The sequence below is a fragment of the Protomyctophum bolini genome, assembly GCF_963924005.1.
Source record: "Protomyctophum bolini genome assembly, chromosome: 9".
NCBI classification, from domain to species: Eukaryota; Metazoa; Chordata; class Actinopteri; order Myctophiformes; family Myctophidae; genus Protomyctophum; species Protomyctophum bolini.
Genome location: NC_137870.1, coordinates 39731170 through 39744444, shown reverse-complemented (window position 1 = coordinate 39744444; position 13275 = coordinate 39731170). Strand labels below are relative to the sequence as shown.

General features: G+C 43.3%; 1 protein-coding gene across 4 annotated transcripts in view; it reads right to left on the bottom strand.

Annotated features, from left to right (window-relative positions):
- LOC308321377 (cell surface glycoprotein MUC18-like) overlaps positions 1-13072 on the bottom strand; it is an 85143-nt gene extending 72071 nt beyond the window's left edge. For 2 of the 4 annotated variants that reach the window (XM_080772237.1, XM_080772236.1), the window contains exon 1: positions 12805-13072. In XM_080772237.1, the coding sequence (XP_080628363.1) occupies positions 12805-12868 (64 nt within the window). In that variant the 5' untranslated portion in view covers positions 12869-13072. The remainder of the gene's footprint in view (positions 1-12804) is intronic. The other 2 variants (XM_080772238.1, XM_080772239.1) reach the window with 2 other exon arrangements.
- Between the last annotated feature and the right edge of the window lie 203 nt (positions 13073-13275).

The window sequence follows — 13275 nt, the reverse complement described above, 5'->3', positions numbered from 1 at the left end:
CGATAGGGCCCTCTTGGTTCTTCCTAAAACTCGCCTCATCACCTGGAACGATCAGGCTTTTGTGGCTTTGGAACGCCCTGTCTGAGGATCTAAGGCTATAGCAAAGTCAGTGATGTCTTTCAAATCAAGGTGTAGTGAAATGAAAAATATGTTTTTCACACTTTTAGACCACATCCGTGGTCATCATATGAGCATACCTAACAATGGATGCCAAAAAAATGGGTAAATCTTAATTTCCAGACATTGTATTACTCGGTTTATCATCACGCTAAAATATGTATCTGAAAACATTATAGGGTAGAAATAAGCCAAATAACAGTAAACTGGTACAGCTGGGCCTGGCCGACTATCTGACTTGTAAACCAACACACGTCCTGCGTATAGCATAGCTACCGTCCCTATAGCTACTGTCCCATCACCTGAAGGGATGCGACACTCAGAGACTTCAGAGCCAGCGTTTGAAGCTGAAACTTCAAAATAAAATGCCCATCGTTTCCGTTTCACTACACCTTTAAATCACTTCTGAAAACCTAATTTCATAGTTTGTGTTGCCACTTTTGTCCATGATAATTTGACAATTATATTATTGATGCCATTGATGTAAATTTTTCCTTTTGATATTTTTAATCCAGGTTCAGTCTTCAATGTTTATTCTATTTTATCTTGATACTACTGCACAGAAGTTTGTGACCCCGTTTTGAAAAGTGCTTCATAAATCAAATTCATTATCATTATCATAACAGCTGAAGTTACAAGCAAATCTGAACTACGTCGTCGGGGCACAGAAAACCATTAGCAAACCACAGACCTTTATCTCTGCTGTCGGGAGGAAACCTCATAACTCCATTTTTCAGGAAATTAAAAATATAACATTTTCAGGAAATAAAGAAAACCTTATATTTTTGTAAACAAAGCAATACATATTACAGTCTCATCGAAGTTGGTGTTGTAACTTTATATATTGTCAATTACTTCCACGAGAGGCTTTAGCAGACATGTTGAGGGTTTTGTAAGAGGTTTTGCCCAATGCGTTTTTTTACTACCTTCCATTGGTTCGAAACAACATACGTAAAGGGTGTTCAATAGCACTGATTTAAGTCAAAAACCTCAACCTGAGTTATGAGGTTTCCTCCTGACAGCAACGATAGACTGTTAGTGTTGAAAAGCATCAAGATTTGATTTAGTGTGCCGTATGCCTTTTTAACAAAAAATGGGACGGAAACTTTTGACAAGCTGCAATCACTCATCTTATCTGATCAAAAAGAACAAAAACCAGTGGAAACACCGCAACGTCATTTCTTCCTTCCATTGAGTACACAATGCACAATGCACGGGCAATGCATCGAAAAGAGCACTGATGTTAGAGATACAATTCAAAACAACCTTGATTGCTTGCACTGCATTGCACAAACAACCACTGTTGGGCTGAACGCACACCCAATCCCTCTGGGGCCCACACTTTAGAAGAAGGTGTGTTTTACGTTTTTCCGAGTTTTTAAGACAGCTGGTGGATGGAAAAGATAAGCTCCACCTCCGCGGCTGACTGCCGCGACGGACAGATTCCCGGAAACGCTTCTCCTCCGCGGCAGTCAGCCGCAGGGGTAGAGCTTAATTTCTATCCACCAGCTGTCTAAAAACTCGGAAATGACGTAGAACGCTCTTCTTCTGTCCGCGGCTGTCCGCTAAAGTGTGCCCAGAGGGTGTGTGCTCCTGATGTCAACAGAGCTAGTGTTCATTTTGACAGCAAGCTCGTTTGATTTAGTTTTAGTCATAGTCTTTCGAATTCCATTTAGTTTTGTGTAAAATCAAGGTAATTCATTACAAAAAGTTTAAAACGCCAAAATGTGACATTGGACCTATAGTACAATAGTCCTTAGTCTACTAAAACAACTATACTGTAACTATACTGTCTGTAACTATACTTTTTTTTTTAAAGATTTGTTTTGGGGCTTTTTATGCCTTTATTGATAGTTAACAGGAAAGGGGGGAGAGAGATGGGGAGTGACACGAGGCAAAGGCCGTGGGGCTCGGGAGTCGAACCCGCGGGACGCCATCCGGCTGGCTTGGCAGCCTATAGGTGCCCAGACGGTTGAGCTATAACCATCCGGGCCAGATTTGTTTTTTAAATACAGTATAGTTAATGTAGTAGACTAAACAGTATTTTAGCGGGCCTAATTTCTTTTTTACCACAACACAACATGTTGTGAGCTTGTAGATCAGGTATTTTCGATGCATGCGTGCATGACAGCGGCGAGCAATTAGGTATGCAATAACAGCTGCTTTCCCTCTTCTTTTCCCTCTGATGCTGATCTGGCATATTGACCCACGTAATGGTGGTAATGGATGTTATTCGAGTCCACAGGGACATCAAAAAGTAACATTCCGGCCCGTCGAGTGCACGGTTGAATCCCATTACAATGTCCAGCTGCCAAAGAGTCGTGCGATAGCCTCCATTAGTCCTCCTCTAAAATGTAGCACGCAGACACACATTTGTTGAAAGGGAAGGGTGTCCCTGCCCTCTGCTTTTGATATGCCCCCTTTCTAGACATTCATTTTTGAACAGGTCAAGGCAGTAAAAACAAACACAGGCTGCGTCCGAAATCATTCCCTATGCCCCATATAGTGCACTACTTTGAGGTTCCGCCATTTTGTTATAGTGTCCGAATATGTAGTGAGCATTTTTGCACCCTAACGTAGTGGACTGAAGTATCCCACAATGCACCGGGAATTGTAGGGAGCATCCGATGGTCACTACAAAAACACAGCGAAGCAAATCTGCCCCATAATGCATTGCGCAAGCTCGCTCTTGAGCGCACATGCACGCGTTTGCGCACGTGCGCTGCTTCTGCATGCATGCGCCTTAGAGTATATATGACTGCTGTTTCTGTTAACACCAAACGTCCGTATTGTGAGCAGAGCTTGTAGATCGGCTACTTTTGGTAATTCTTTACCAAAAGTACCCAAGTAAAAGTATACAAGCTCACAACACGGACGTCGCGCGTTGCTTAGATCGGCTATTTTTGCCGTATCCCCCCCGCCCCAGGATTAGCGGGGGTTCATGTGGTTAAGATTAAATCATGCTGCTGATATTTTCATATATTGTCAAGGTTGTGCACTGTTTTCCCATAACAATGGGCCTATGATTATTATCAATAAATTAATATTAGACTATATCCATTATCCTAAATAACCTTTTTATCATAGATATATAGGCCTAAATGCCTGCAAACATATTTTCACTAACCTATTTTTTCCTTTATTCATTCATGAATTTAAAAATAACTTTACAAACTGTCCTTGCAGGGAGGTGACAGCTAGCCAGACTTATTTGATACAGTCTGTTCCTAGCGGAAATTCAGCAGCAGCGTTTTGATTGGTTTCTTGTAGTCAGTCGATTCTTCATATCCAAATGAGTGAAATGGCCGGGATGATTTGTTTATTTTTCAAACAGTTCTTAACTTCTTTATGAGGCGATCTGAAAAAACCTAATGGGGATTTCATGCAAATAAAAAGTACATGAACCCGCGGAACTACAGCGCCCTCTATCGATATTGACGTCAGAGTCGGTGCTCCCCATACAGGGAGTATTGTCCGAAATCATCACTATAGAGTCCACTAGAATCTGGATCCCCGTATGGGGGATAGGGAGTAGGGAACAACCCTAGCAATTCGGACGCAGCCACATTGAAATAATGAGACTATATCCCTGCTCTGTGATTGGCTAGTTCGTTGTTAGGCCTGCTGGCCAACCAATGATGTAACACCTTCACTAACAAGTGACTGACTGGCGGGACATGAGCATAGGGATGAAAGTTTACTGCATGAAAGTCAATCCAAGAAATCACAAACAAAAAGTTGTTTAAAGTAACTTCTGGAACTGTGACATTTTCAGTTTCAACAACAAACAATGTTCATCTTTTGATCCGTGTGTTTGTGTGTGTGTGTGTGTGTGTGTGTGTGTGTGTGTGTGTGTGTGTGTGTGTGTGTGCTGTGTGTTAGAAAGAGAGAGATATAGTTAAATAGATTAGGGTAAATAAGGACACTGTTCTTACTGACTCTGTGGTACAGTCACACACACACACACACACACACACACACCCTAAAATGTCCCTTAGTTAGAGCCACACACACATTCCATCAATGAAGCAGTCAGGAGTGAGGACAGGTCATCTACGACGTGGACATATCTTATCGGTCATATGACCAGACCACCTCTCAATTAGTCCTGGTTATGCTAATGTAATGGCTGATCGAAGGAACTCGATCAGCCATGAACTGCACGACTCATGCAGACCATGACCTACTACTGAAAAGCTCTATCTATGCCAGACAGTGGTTGTTGTTGTCAGCCCTGTGCCTTTCCTGATCAGGGCCCACTTGAACATCTCAAAAGCGTCTCCATATAGCCCACCCATCTGTGGCCGTGTGATTTTTTATTTTTTCACCTACATTTTTGAGGGCCGATAGCCGATAGCCCCTCCCTTCTATGTCCAGCTTTTGGTGTGTGTGTGTAACCCACTTTTTGTCCTATACAAACATTTCATATTATTACATTTATTGGTAACACTTGCAGATAAGGTTCATCATGAGATGATTAACTAATGCTTAACTAATACATTTTAATAGTGAAGCATTAGTTAATCATTTTTCTAATGCTGTAACATAAATGCCATTGACAATGAATGGACAATTTTGAGTGTTTGTGTAAACACAAACATTGCGTAAAACACAAACATTGAAGTCGAAGGTGAGGACGCAAATTCTGACTGGGCGGAATGAGATGATGTATATGATGATGTACGATGATACGTTCGAGCGCCCCTCACTTTGTGAATGTCATTATATATATATATATATATATATATATATACACACACACACACACACACACACACACACACACTAAGATTTCTAGAAAAATCTGCTTCTCCACCATGGCTATTCTGGTGTTATTCATCGTTAATCTCCAACTACCGCCGTCACATTGTTCCTTCTCATCCTGATATTCCACTGATCTCCATCTTTCCAACAAACAGCTGTGACACAGTATGCCCCGGTACTGTTTCCTGTTGGCGTTCCGCCGCCAGCGGGACCTGGACAACGTCTCAACAACCTTAAACAGCAGCATGAACGTACCGTCGCTCGCTGTCGGGGTGGAAACCTTGTATGTCCAAAACCGTTATAGCGTTCAGGAAATGGACCAAAAAAGAAAGAACCCGTGTTCCAACGGATCGCACTGTAGTTATTATTTAGTTAAAGGACTATTTTCACATTCAGTTTTTAACTTGCTCGGTTCAGTATTTTAGATATTTGATATTCCTTTTATCTGCCTCGCCCCGTTCCTAATTCCTATACTATTCCTATGGAATTTGATGTTACAATGGTTTTTCTATTTGCCTCCAGTGGTCGCCACCATCGGTGAATGTGGGAAGTGAGGACGCTGGCGTTGACTGTTCGCCGCTTCACCTCCCAAGAATGAATGGAGCATTGTAAAGCGCTTTGAGCAAGCACGTATAGCGCATAGAAAAGTGCTATAAAAATGTAATCCGTTATAATTATTATTATAAGAAGGGGACGGGGCAGTTACAATGAGTATCAAATATCTAAAATACTGAATCAACCAACTTAAAAATTGTCGTGGGTGTTCACAAAAGCCTGAGTAGACGATGAAATTACCCTAAATTGAAAGTGAAATAAAACTATGTAACTACAGTATGTGTCCTGTGTGTCCAATAAATACATTTTTACCAATCATTTCCCTCTATACCAGCAGTTAATTACAATGAATTACACTGCCCTCTCACTGTAGTTTGGTGTTTTCACAAAAGACACCAAACACTGGGCAATGTGTTTCTGCAGGTAAACGCCACCAAATTGCCACATTCACTGAGAGAAATGTCAAAGGAATAGCAAGAAATAGCAGATCTACAAGCTCAGATCTGCTATTTTTGACACTTGTGTGCTGACACCGTAATATGACAAAGTAGGACGTTCATTTATGGAAAATGAAAACTGAAAAAGTTTAAATATGGACATACAAGCTTTCTGCCTGACGCCAGCGGTATACACAGACATCCAGATGGATGTAGCACTGTCAAACACTCCCTGCACCGGTCTGGTGCCATGGGAACACATAAACAATGTGCTCCTGCTCAGATAACCGAGGGCTTTATTTTAAAACGGAGATAAGAAGCCATGTGTCGGAACAGGACAGACTCTCCTAGAGGTACAGTATACAAAAGGCCTGCCTGGACTGGGGGACACTGGGTGGGGCCAGTGTGTTCTCTCTCACTGAGTGGGAGCCCACAAATGCAGATGTCTGAAAGTTGTTTCAATCGACTCGGACCAAATAAAATGAATGCCGAGTAACAATAACGTGATTTTCAAGCCAACCGTTAGTTGACAGAGACATGTTACGTGTTTCTTAGCTATTTTTAAGGGGCGCTAGCCACTCCAACGTCTGACCTTTTGTTGTGACGTCTTTAAGCAGGGCCCACTCGTGGCAGCCAAGTCTATGGACTTTAAATGTTTGCTTTAAGCAGCCCCCCCCCCCTGTTTTCCGCATGCCTGCCAGCATGTTTTTAGAAGAGGCCTTGAAAGAACAAGATCCTGGGCGGGTATACCAGCAGCCAAAATGAGTTTTCTCAGGAGGGAGGCTGACCTCCCTCCATCTCTCTTTAGGCATTATAGTAAGAAGCTCAGTCAACTGGAAGTAGAGCTGCTGATACTTTACGTGGAAAGGAGCCAGAGGTTTTCCAGGCACGGGGCCAATTAAGGACCAGGTGGGCAGTGTATCTCTACACTGGCCTAGCTAAAGTCTATTACCTCTGCTCTGGTCTGTGACCCTACTCAAGAGAAGATGGATGGATGGATGGACGGACGGAAGGACGGATGGATGAAGGCATAAAGGTTAGAGAGACTTGTGCCTTTTGTGACTGGAAGGCTGCCGGTTTGATACCCCGCACTGGCAGGACAAACATGGGTGATGAAATGACTCAACAACACCCTGGACTGTTAAGTGACCTTGAACATGACAGACACATAACCGCAACTGCTGCTCACGCAGTGGCCAAATACTGTGGTTGTACTGTAGACGTGCGTGCGTGCGTGCATGCGCAACGCGCGAGCGCGTGCGTGCGCGTGTCATACGAGGAAAAGTAAAAATAGTGAATCTACAAGCTGACGAAGCTTCACATCATGACGCCTTGTGATTTGTATCTTTTATTTTTACAGTTGGAGACATTTTCTATATTAAATGACGCCAATTTCTATACATTGGGACACCATGTTGAAAGACGTTTAAGAAGCAGAAAGCCTTCACACTGTGATGTAACTTAACTGCTACGTCCAACATACATTACAGCCAAACCAGTGAATATAGTACGACTACTAATCCAACCATAACATAACTTCCTTAACCACTTGAACACGTCCCTATTCTGAGGCGAACAATGGCCGCAAATAGCTCATCTACAAGTTCACAGTGCTAGCTTGTAGATCAGCTGCCTATTTTTGGTGAATATATTTAGAGTAGAGCGAAAACAGGAAGGGGCCTAGTGGCCCATTTAGAACTGGGGCAGTCTCTAAAAATGCCCTCTAAATCCTAATTTAAAGAATGTCACATTTATGTTGCTATAGCAATATCTAAAAAGGCCATACGGTAGATCATGAGAGGTGATAACAACGTATAGGTCTAGACCAGCTACTATAGAGCTCTTGGGAATCCTTTCAACATCGATAATGCCACCCGCCACTCTACTTCTAACTTTAGTTTTTATCTATAATTTAGTTTTTCTTTCTTATACAGTATTAATTCATGTTATCATTGTCTTGTATTGCTGTGTTCGCACAGTCTTTGCAGAACCATGTCCTACCAACATTTGGCTGCTTGCTTGTATACCCGATAACATGTAAGTACAACCGAACCAGTCACTTTGTCGCGGGCACTGAAAGTAAAGCATTCCTCACTGTGTTCCAGGAAGAAAAAAGAAAAGGCAGAATTTAGCCCCACTTCCGCTGCTCTGCTGATCCTGTGCCAGATCGCTCAACCTCATAATCTTCCGCTTAGCGGTCGGACAAGAACAAAGACATTGATTGTCAGTGAAGTCTTTTCTCTTATTCTGAAGAACAGGAGCTGTCTTCAGAGGGCTGAACGGAGCCACCGCCCCTCCGTGGAAGGGCTGTCACCATCACCACTGTGACTGGATTTTTTTGTACTTTTCCCGTTTTCTATATAGACTACAATTCCCATAATTCTTTGGTGCACTGCTCCTCCTTGTGGATAGGGGGGAGAGCTGTCTTACTGTAGTCCAGGAAGGAAGTGAGCCCAGTGTCCATGACATCAGAGACAACAGGCTCACTGCTACAATCTAAAATATCTAAAACCACATATTACACACATAAATACCCCCAGGAAAGTGTTCTAAAGCTCCTAAACGTCATTAACATATATTCTTTTGCAAAAAGGGTGAAGTGTCCCTTTAACATTACTCTAATAGACCCCCAGGTGTGGTTAGAATATTGAAATGCATCTTCCCTGTGTAATTTAGTTTTCTCAAAAGGCCCAATCGAGGCCCAGGTCAAAAGACTCAATCGAAATGACAGTGATAAGTGACGTCACAATATCATCCCCTAACCCCTCATCCTTTATCATACAACTACAGCTTCAGTTGAGGTGGATCACCACCCATCACCACCCACCAGGCAAACCAGGCATATACTTAATGAACCTGTGGGTGTGGCCACATAATAAAAAATAATGCGTCCCGCCTGTCACAGACATGCGCAAAGCGAGTTCAGTCAGAAAACTCATAGTGCAGTTGCTGGCGGCTGTCCATTAGGCCACCTCAACGGTCCATTCTCAGACCGCTCCATTTAATCTGGAGGTTTGCACTGCTCATTCCTGCTTGCGTTTCTACTATCATGCTGCTGCTATACTCTCACCACTGCTCAGACACTTCTGCTCACCACCTGTTGTTTTGGATCTGCTGTTTATGTACGGGGGATTCGGAGTCCCTATGTTTGGGACTTTATCAGAGTACATACAAAGCAGATCCAATTTATTGCCCCTTTTATATTAAAAAAAAAATCCATTCATGAGTTGTCCTGACTGAAACATCACAAGTTCACCCGCAATCAATCAGCCTCCCCACTCCGACATCTCACCTGTGAACGCGGCCAAGCCGGAGTCAACCCCGAGGAATCGAACCCTAATCTAAAAGAACTTTGATCTTTATGGGTATTAACAAGACCAATTACAATCTTTAAATAAACATTTCCGGCCATGATGGAGAAAGACAGTGTTGGTAAAAAGATTATCTAATGCAGTGATTTTCAACAACAATTTCAGTCATTTCAGTTTTATATGCAACAGCCCACGGCACGGACCCCCACAATTTTCTGGGACCCCAATTGTAAAGTCTTCAGCGTCAATTTAAAGGTAAATTACGGATTAACTGTTTTCTTACGCACCGCAGCTCTGACCGTGCATGGCGGATTTATTGCTAAATCCCTTTTTTTGATCCGTCCGGGTCCATTTTGGACCCGCGGTGGTCCCTGAACCCGACATTGAGAACCATGCAGTCATCTAATGTTCTGGCTCAACAGCTTGTGCTTAATTGCCTGCTTTAATACTGCCTTTTAGAGGTGTTGTAAATGTACCTTGTGATCCACCTGACTGAGTTGTCTGTATATTTTATGCTGACTGAATTTCAGCAGGGTTGAGTATCTGGACAGCAGCAGGGTCCTTGTACAGGTCGTTGCTGTCGGATGGAAACCTTGTATGTCTCAACCAATCGTTTTAACGAAAAAAAACACAAAAAGTTGAAATATGGAGAATTTGGAGATACAAGGTTTCTGCCCGACGGCAATTAAGTGATTTTTAATGATGAACAGGAGAACTTTGATAGGATTATTTAACTTGAACCATATTATACTTTGTTGTCCGGGTTTCCCCAGGGGTCTGTACTCGGCTCCCTCCTTTTTTCCCCAATACACCAAATCTCTTGCCGGCTCCCTCTGTGTTAGTGTTGAAGTGTCCTTGAGAAAGACACTTAAAACCCTTATTCTCAATGAGCAGGTCGGAGCCTTACCCTCCCGCGTGTTAACGTGTGAATAAACGGGTGAACGATGTAATGCACATTGTAAAGAAAACTCTGCCAAGGACGGGGATTTGCCGTAAAAACACCAGCAAGAGAACAACAAGACATCAACACCTTAGCCCAGCCCAGGGAAAAGTGGGGTCTTCCAAACCAAGACCATGAAGATGACCTGGAGCCAGCAGCAGAGAACAGCTCGAGACAAGAGATGCCTAGAGATCACTTGTCGGTGGCCTATACACAAGTAACATTGTGAAGTTGCTAAATAAATGCACCATTTATGTGGTGAAACACTACTACTCCACAGCACCGGCGATAACGTTATTAAATGACATTATGCGTTTGTCGTCTCTCATGCCATCGCAGCGATGTGGTTCTGTTAACTATTCGTTGCGGCTCTCTCCAAACATTCCAGGAGCATTCCTTTGATCATGGGTGAGACAGAGGGCTACCGGGATGAGAGGGACCACAGAGGAGGTATAGGTGGGGAGTTTTCTGGGGGGGGGGGGTTGGGGTATTACAAGTTGTGAGTAGTTCAGGCTTGACCGAGGCAGGTATAGGATAACGTCACTGTGGGGTGGAAATCCTTGTATGTCCAAAACCGCCATATTTCAGGAAATGGAAAAAAATAACCTGTGTTCCAATGGAGCCAAGTTGTACTAATTATTTAGTAGTCACAAGCTCAAGTTCTTGTTAATACTTTTCATTGGTCATTGCCATACAACAAAGTATGGCATTAATTTAAGAAGAAAAACACGAAATGTGAAATTAAATATGCCCGACCGCAACGATAACAGCAAAGCTGAATACAGGGGAGGAGGAAGAGGAAGAGGATGAGGATGAGGAGGATGAGGAAAAGGCATCGGAGACAAAAGGCGGCGCCTGAACTAAACAGGAGATCAGCACAATACAGGAATACAGGGAGGAGGGAGGAAATGCTTCACATGGGGGGGGGGGGGGCAAGTGAGCAAGATGGAGGGAGGACACACACACGGATGACCATTGGAGACAGGAGGGGCATGGTGAGGAGGGGGTCAGGGGACACGGAGAGGAAGGGTTGTGGAGGATGAGGGCCGGGGGACTCACAGTCACAAACTGACATGCTGCCATACAAACATATACCAGTGCGGTTTAAAAAGGTGATCACTTGAAATATCAATGTTGCAATGCTTGAATAGCTGATACCACACCCCTCTTGCCCTGAGTGCAAATAAAGGCAGGCACACACACACACACACACACACACACACACACGCACACACACACACACACACACACACACACTTCTAAAAATACATCTCTGCCTCACGAATGAATAAGCAATAAGCATGCATCCCGCCATCTGTCTCCCAACTTTGTCATCAGTGTCATATAATGATTCAAGCACCAATTTAGCCACATTAACAAGTTTTAAATGTCAGGTGCTATAGGCTATAGGCCCAACGCTCAAGTGTATTGCAGACAGATTTCCTTCCTAAATATCAAAAGTCAACATACAAATATGACTCATGCTTTAGTTTGAACGGACACAAATCGACTGCGGGTGCTGGTCAGGAGTCATCCTTATCATAAGAGTCCATCTGTAGACAGTGTAGGCTATACTGTGGCCACAAGCTTCCTAAAAACACTTCCAGTAGCAGGGTCTGACTGTCTCAAAGCAACGGGAGCCTGACACAGTCAAGTGCTACCTGTGTGCTGTATATTGATCCAAAACACAGCTCAAAAACATCACACTGTGCGCGCGTGTGTGTGCGTGTGTTACAAACATGGTTGCATGCCAAAAGACCTGCCAGTGTATAGGTCTGTCGGGAACAGATCCCCACTGACAGAAAGCAGGACTGCATGGTTCCTGAGTCCTGACTACAGTGGATCCGTTTGGACTGCAGCCACCCACAAGAAATAACTAAACATGGAAACCATCAGACATCGCCGTTACTTATGTCTCAAAAACCGGAGAAAACTGACAACTGCAATTAGCCTAAGCGTCATGACATCTCATCATGGTAATTTTTTAACTGAACGTATAAGGCCTACAAATTATACGCTCTTCCAAAGATTCATTCATTCAGACATTTACTAGTTAGACAGAAAAACAGGAAAGGAAAAGGAGAAAATGATTTTTCATTCCTCAAGTCCAGTCACAACAACAGCATACCCTACCACTTATTGTCTTATTCAAACTTATATCCATTCAAATCCCGTTAAAAATAAACATAACACGCTCCAAAGTCTTAAGCCATGTATGCTGCTTATTAAGTTAAAGTGCAGTATAGGCTCGATGAGATCATGTAAAAGGTCAGTTGATGGCATCATCCACCAAAACTCCTTTTAATTAGACTACGAAATTATAATATAATTCACAATAATATTCCAAGACTTCACTTCAAGAGATGAAAGAATATGTTGGTATATAGAGCCTAAATGCTTGAATTCCATTCAATTTGAATGTGAGAATTTCTTACATTTTTTCTTTTTTTGTACATGAAAGTCTGAACAAGGAGCCGAGTGTGCATCACATGTTTGCAGTTTGCACCAGGCTGAAACCAAAGAGCAACCGGGGGCACATAAACACCACAGAAAACTTTATTCTGCACTACAGTAGCGTATAGCATTGATACGCAAGCTTGGCCATCAGACAGCATGTACAATTAGTAATTACAGTAAAAACGCTATCGTTTCACGACCACCACCACCACCACTCACTCACCTCCCCAGGTACAAGTATTCAACACCATGAAAAGTCCCACGAACGCCTTCTTTAGTAAAGCCATGGTGCGTGTGGTGCTTGTTGTTTGGGTTGTTGGTTGCCTGCTGCTGAGTGCTGCTCCTGTCCTGCCGAGTGTGTGTGTGTGTGTGTGTGAGGGGGAGTGAGAGAGAGAAGAGAGGCGTGAAAGAGAGCGAGAGAGAGAGAGAGAGAGAGAGAGAGAGACGGAGGCGGCTGGCTCGTCCCTCCTGGCAAGATGAAGAGGAGCGAGCGACGCGACGGTGCGTAAAAAGGAGGAAAGATGTACAGTGGAGTGGAGTCAGTGGACTGGAGAGGCAGAGATAGATAGAAAATAAATGCAGAATGGTCTGTTGGTAGGAGGAACTTCCCCGCTTAGACCAGAGCGTGAGGACGGGGAGGAGTTGCCTGTTGCCTAGCTAGCCTAGTGTTTAATGTAAATATAATAGGCTATAC